This window comes from Austrofundulus limnaeus, unplaced genomic scaffold (genome assembly GCF_001266775.1).
Source record: "Austrofundulus limnaeus strain Quisiro unplaced genomic scaffold, Austrofundulus_limnaeus-1.0 Scaffold350, whole genome shotgun sequence".
Classification (NCBI taxonomy): Eukaryota; Metazoa; Chordata; class Actinopteri; order Cyprinodontiformes; family Rivulidae; genus Austrofundulus; species Austrofundulus limnaeus.
Genome location: NW_013952752.1, coordinates 488,164 through 495,209, shown reverse-complemented (window position 1 = coordinate 495,209; position 7,046 = coordinate 488,164). Strand labels below are relative to the sequence as shown.

The following is a 7,046-nucleotide window of genomic DNA, read 5'->3' as shown; positions in this document are numbered from 1 at the left end:
GGTTGGAATTATCAAAGGTTTTTGACACCTGAGAGACACCGTAGCAACTCCTTTGTGTTTGGAGGCGGGGGATGGGGGGAGGACCAGGGAGGATGATTCAACCACTCAACCACTAGATGTCGCTAAAAACAGCAAATCCTACACATTGTGCCTTTAACTGAGAATACGCTGACAGCGGGAGGAGGGTCCAGCTGCAGTCGCTCTGGTACCGGTACCGTTCAGTCGGAACAGCTGATCAACATGTGAGGTAAATGTCCGCTACGTCAGAACGTATTTGGCAAATGTGTTTCCATATTTCCTTTTGCGCGTTAACTCTTTTTCGAAAACCCCAAAAACCACCTCAAGCGAGCGTATCGACTTTTATGCGAATTAGAGGTCCATTCACCTTTTCTGATGCAATACTTCAAAATGCACATTAAAAAAAACTTTGATGGAAACACGGCTACTGGTAGTGATCAAACTCTCCTTCCAATGCTGCGTTCAGACTGAATGGGATTTGAGCGTCATGGTTTACATAAAGTCTATGGTGGATGTGCTTCGGGGGTGTCTAGTTTTGACCGTTTGACACGCGTTCAAAAGGAGCGGAAACTTGAGTTGGAAAATCTGAAATTTTGCAACTCGACATGGAGCGTCAACCAATCACACTCCGCTAAGCGACATAGTGGAGCATTTTCCGACGGGGCGGTCTCTTGAATTATGCCCACTAACCTGAGACAGATGGACAGGCCCTCTTCAGCTGAAACTGAGTGCTTGTAGTTGATGTCCTAGCAGGAGATGCAGGTCAGCGGCTCTTCAAACTGGAATCAGGACTAAAATAGTGCTGAAAGCGAGCATCGTCAAGCTTGCAGCTCCTGGTGGTGAAACTCACCAAATTTATTACRCATCTTAATTATCTGGTGACTCCAGACACGGCACAGAGGTGCCTGACGACATTCTCCAGCTTTCAGTAAAAAAAAAAAAAGTCAAGCCACTCTCACAATTTCACCTGTCATTGAATGTACAAAGAGGCCAGCATAGCAGAAAAAAAAAAAAAAAAACACCATTAGTCAAGAAGTTTGTCTTGACGTGCGTCTGACTTCAAAACGTACATGCATCCAACTTGGGGCACTTGTCGCGTTTTTGACGCACAAAACGTGTTCAGTCTAAACGCAGCATAAGTCAAACCAAAGGATATGACAGCTTCCATCTTCATATTTTCATCCATTTAGAACTTCTGCTTTTATATTTAATAACTGGACACAGTGGTTTGTAACAGGACTCCCAATGTGCTTGTACAGGACGGGAGCTTTCAATAAAGTGAGAATTTGCCATCGCCTGGCTTCTTTAGATAACTTTTACCAATTGGCCTTTTATAAAGTATGTGAAGGTTTGTCCAGGGTTTTATGGTGATCTTAGTTAATGAGAAGTTCTGAACTCTGTTCTTCCTGATGTGGTTGATTCTTCTTTACATGGATATTTTATACTCTATTGCAGGTGATAGGTCCTAATAAAACCTCCGACTGCAGAACACATCACGTATGCTTCAAGGTAAAAATACCAAAGATTAAACGAGACACAGAAATATGGATTTCACATGATTGCATATTGATTAGCCTCCATCACTCCTTTACTCATACAAATGGATTTTCTGATATGCACCTTTGTGTACCTAGAGTTGTGAAACCCTCAGGTTGGTGCGCCTCACAGAGCTTAGCCCAGCCACTGTGAAGCAGTGGAACAAGATTCTTTCCCCTGGGGTCTTCACTCTGTCCCTACACCCACGGGTCACTGAAAATGGATCACATAGAAACTTTTCTGACACACGGATTCCTCTGGGCAACTGCCATCTCCTTCATTTTTTTCACCATCTTTACAGTTGTTAGAAGAGTCATAAAGATGGATGTATTTCCTGACAATCTTTGTGAACTGTTTCTTAAAGCTATCCATCTTGCAAGCACAATAGCCGGTTTCCAGAAGTGTAGTAATTGAGGCAAAATGACAGCATCATGCATTACGTATAAACCAACATGAATTACCCACAAAATTCTGACCAATCACACAAAACTTGACATATAACCTGTAAAAAAAATCTGCGCAAAAGGATTGAGCACAGAACGGGTTCTTCGAGTTGATGCGAGAAAAAAAATACACCATTTTTGTCACGCAACCACATCAGCTAGAAAATAACTCAGCACTTCTTATCAAGTATAAATACACTTTTAGTGAACAAAGTGACCAAAAATCTGATGATTACTTCAAAGATTCTGCATGAAAATGAGACCGGGTTAGAGGACGACAATCAGAACTGCAGGCCTCCACTAATCTGGACTTCAGTGTAGAGTGGCTCTCCTCAGAGTGAAACCTACAACTGAACAAAATTCTCTGATCTGAACCATTCAAAGCCAGGTGTTGGCAGGTGTACGGCTGAACTTAAAACGCATAACAGTGAAGTGTCACATTTGAAATGTGAAGAAAATCACGAGTGAAATATAGAGCTGTCAATGGTAAGAATAAAACGCCCGATTTCATCTCTTCTGCCAAAGAGTGACGGTAAACCCAGTTATAATAGAAAAAAAAAATCAACGCAATGAGGAAAAATCTCACAGTTAAAATGTCAGTTTTTGGTTAAATTTGTTTATTAAAAGCCTTGGAAAATTGGAAAGTAAATAAAACCATACAGAACGGAACTATAGATTTTACTTTCGCAAGTAATTTTAAATAAAAAGTGGGTAAAAATTTTAAAACTAAAACAAAGTCACACTGGAACTTTTGGGGTCATGCCAACATGTGTCGCAAATCCTAAAGACTGTACAATATTCCACACCAAGTTTATATTAAAGCACTTCTAAACTTTTATGGTACTCAGCATTTTTTTAAATCAACAAGCTGGGCTTCAATCGTTTGCTTGGAAATGCCACATAACGATAAAAAAATCCCTTGTTACGGAAATCCATCAGCTTTCAAAATGCCAATTTTTTAAATGATTCTACCTTAGCGTGTGTAATAATTGGTGATGAACAGAAGGCTACTGCGGCACACTTGGATAGACTGAACACCTATTCTGCAACACAAGTCAAAAACTAAAGTAAAAGAAAAAAATCATATGAACACCCCTGGAGAAGTGTAGAGGTGAAATCGTTAAGTTTTTAGGCAAGGGGCAAAATCTTCCAGTAAGTCTCAGGCGAACGCAACGCAATCCGCCATAGATGTGGTGGGTGTATAGCGCCACGTGTGTCAGCAGACGACGACGACGACGATCTTGTCATATTTTAAACCTGGAAAGAGAGCACACCACACATGTCAAGGAGCGCGTTTTACTCAGGAATCGCGCAAGATTGGTTGAGTTCAACACAGCAACATTTGTAGATTGTAGCAGCATCGCCTAAAGGTTGTATATTGATTTGATTTCTGAAGAAGTTAAGCAGGAACTTAACGTTGTTATAGTAATGAATTAAGACGTGAATATATCAAACCATACCGATTTAAGTCTCAATTTTCACACACATCGGAGTATTTTCTCATTGTTTTTAAGAGTTAATGTGATTTGTGGTTTTAAAAGATCCAATGCTCTCACCTTGTTGTCTAATATCCAGCATAGCGAGGTGGTGGCGGAGGGGGTGGTGCTCTCTCAGAATAGGGATCCCTGGGACGAGGAATGGGGTACGCTGGAGCCCTGGACACCGGTGACAGCCGAGAGCGCTCGTAGTACCCGTTACCAGCCGAAGGAGTAGGGCTGATCAGGACTCTCCTGATGGGGCTCCGGTCCCTGATCGCATAAGACGGAGGAGGTGGTGGGATGGGCCGCCTCTCGTACGGGTCAAGGGACCCCGCTCCAAGTCTTGCTCTAGCCAGAGTTGAAGTAGGAGGCGGGGGAGGGGGGAGGGAACGCCTGTCATCGTAGCTTGCGGCACTGTAAGGACGGGCTCGGTATTTCTCGTAGTAATCCACCATACTGTAGGGATCTCTGTCACCGTAGCCTCGGTCGAGATAAGGGGGTCGTCTCAGGGGAGGGGGTGGTGGAAGAGGGGGAGGAGGAAGAGGATAAGCAGACATGCGACCTCTGTAGGGGGGCTCAGGTCTTGGCCCTGGGTAGGGAGGAGGATAATAGCCCCCAGCGCCTGGAGGAAGTGGATAATCCTCCATTTCCTCCTCAGGACCCCCTCTCGGCCTGCTTTTTGATACCTGAACGTGAATGTGCTTTCCTAAAAAATAAGAAAAAAAAAGATTTTGGTCATCAGATTTAAAACGTATCTCACTGGGCTGAAACTGTTGGAAACTTGCTGGGGCCTAGGGCTGCATCATATTAGAAAATCATGCAATAACAAGAATACTTGAAAATCTTGTAATGGCAAGATCAGGCGTAATATATACCGTATCTTTTTATGAATACATCGGGTCTGTGTACAACACCGTAAATTTACCAGTTGAATTTGTACAATTCCATTTATTATTTTATATATATTCCTTATATCAGGGTTCATACAGGTTTCTGTAAGTTAAGTTTAAGACCTTTTAAGACCATTAGGAATGACATTTAAGACCAAATCGACACATTAACAGAAACACTCAAATGGTCCCAGAAATTTTAACATAGAAAGAATATTTAATTTAATAAAAGAATGCTATATTATTTTAATGAAACGGTCATATCCATGAGACCTTCCTATCAACTGCTGTGGACCGCTTCCAACCGAGTGCAAACATCCCAGATCTCAAGCCAAGTCTCATTGAAAACACACTTTCCCATGTTTAAACGACAAGCAGTGGACATGACTGAATTTCTTTGTTTTTTGGGCGGGCCAACAAGCCGCTCTATGCAGGGGGTTTTAAATGGCAAAGAGGTTGAAAACATGGAAGTAAACTGTGCTGATTTTTGCCTGCAGTTGTCACAGGATTTGTAGTTAAACGCGTACGAACACCGGTAGCAAACAGCACTTCATGAAGACAGGTCRCGCCAACCTCTGATTACAGTGCTTTACCGTTTATTTACGCAGCCAATGCTTCTCGGGAATGATCAAAATTTAAAAAAAATTAAGGCCTGACAAAATAAAATTTTAAGACRGATGAAAATCTGGGCGTTTTAAAGACTTTTTTAGGCCTGAAATTTAGATTTTAAACTTTTTTAGACTTTTTAAGACCCTGCATGAACACTGCTATATTTAAGGCTGCATACTATAAATTTTAGACACAAAAGTATAATGACAACATTAAGATAAAATGAGGTTTTCTTCACGTTCAAAACTCAAGTGACAAGGCTGGAAGCTGCTGCCCTGCAAACATTTWAAAAATTTGGCAACTCCCTCACAAATTATTTGCCAACAGCTGCAGCCAAGTGAGATATTTGTTTAAGACCTTAAGCAAATATATAYGCACACAAAATACACTACACAACAAAACTCACCCATAAAGTCGGTGTTGTCCATACCCTGCAGAGCATCCATGGCCTCATCATAATTGGTCATGTGTACAAAGGCAAAATTCTTAATGATGACACACTCTATGACTTCACCGTACTCCTCAAACCGATCCCGGAGCTCCTTATCATGGCCTCTTTCTACATTAGATATGTGGAGCTTCACGGGACCCTGGTTCCTGCCTTTGCTGGGCTCCACGTTGATCGGTCTGCCATCCAGCTTGTGCAGATGGAGCTCACGGATGGCCTTGGTGGCGCACTTCCGGTCGTCCATGTGGACGAACGCGTAGTTTTTGTATTTGGCGCATTCCGTGACTCTGCCGTACTTGGCGAACAGAACTTCGATTTCATCTTTCTCGGTGTTGGGAGAGAGGTTGCCGATGAAAATCTTCACCATCGTTACTTCAGTGAACTTTTCTACAAGATACAACACACAGAAGCACACGGTGACGGACACCAGTCATGAATAAATGGCGAATCGACGTTAAGAATATCCGAAATGGATGGTGCCTATCAACAAAGTCTTAAAAAGTCATTATATAATTTATTAATATTGCCGTGTATAGTGTTCACTTTTAAAATAAAATGCCTAAAATCAGTAGATGGCCCGAAATTTCTCGAAAACGAAAGCTAGCTCGTTGGCACTTCCTGGTCATGGAGAAGCTAACATTTTTAGCCTTTCGTTTCTTCATTAGGTTGCATTAGCTAAAGAATTAAGGTCTAATTCAGCTAGCCACATGCAGTTATAATTATAGATATGTATAAAGTAAAATATGAATCGATAATAAGCACCATAACAAATACTCACGATTTCTGAACAGCACGATTATGTCGAACCGAACGACACTTAAACAATGAGCTAAAACCAATGTGTCTGGCGGTATGCGCACAGGAAGAAATCTGATTGGAGGATAGAAATGTCAGTCAAAGTGTCTGTGCTGTGATTGGATGGGGTTGATTTATGGCACGGGATGAGGGACAAAATTCTTAACTCCGCTTTTCCGGTGACGATCAAGAAAACAAGCGTTTTTTTGTTTGAGTTTTGGCAAACTAGAGATTGATAATGTCCTGAATGCTTTAAACTTTATATATTATTATACATTATATAAAATTTATTACCGCTTAACTAAATGTTCGCTATATTTATGTTGTTTCAGTGCAGTTTTGTAGCCTACATGACCAAGAATTTAGTATTCAATCATTCTCGGTGCCATATTTTTCCACTGTGAACAGTCACAACAGTTTTATGCACACTTTGCAAAAATGCTTGCAGCCATATGCTATTAAGGACACAACTAAAGTTGTTTGTGTCCTTTTCTTAAAGAAAGAAAATTTACAAATGTCACTGAAATAAATTAACAAAAGTAAATCTTTTTATATATAAAAAAAATTTCATTGGAGGTGTTTAAGCCCACTCTTTATGAGCAAACTGCTCCAACTACWATACCATGTTTGAAGGTTTCTGCTTGCTCCTTCCAGAGATGTTCAACAGGATTTAAATCAGTACTCAGGGTCACTTCAGAGTTTTATTCTAAGCTATTCTTGGATGTTTTTAGCTGTGTTTCAAGTTATCCTGCTGCAGGACCCATGACCTGAGACTGCTTGACACTGGCAGTGGCGCCTGCAGAATTCTTTTTCAGGGGGGCCATGGGGG

General features: G+C 41.3%; 1 protein-coding gene across 3 annotated transcripts in view; it reads right to left on the bottom strand.

Moving 5' to 3' along the window:
- LOC106527921 (RNA-binding protein 4B) overlaps window positions 1-6,286 on the bottom strand; it is a 16,878-nt gene extending 10,592 nt beyond the window's left edge. For 2 of the 3 annotated variants that reach the window (XR_001311443.1, XR_001311444.1), the window contains exons 1-3: window positions 6,201-6,286; window positions 5,381-5,809; window positions 3,554-4,181 (exon numbers count right to left, since the gene is read on the bottom strand). Coding sequence is in view for 1 of the 3 variants with exons in the window: in XM_014022940.1 (XP_013878394.1) it covers window positions 3,562-4,181; window positions 5,381-5,789 (1,029 nt within the window). In the remaining 2 variants the exon portion in view is untranslated. Of the gene's footprint in view, window positions 1-2,585; window positions 3,255-3,553; window positions 4,182-5,380; window positions 5,810-6,200 lie in introns of those variants that run through there. The other variant, XM_014022940.1, reaches the window with a different exon arrangement.
- Window positions 6,287-7,046: the final 760 nt, after the last annotated feature.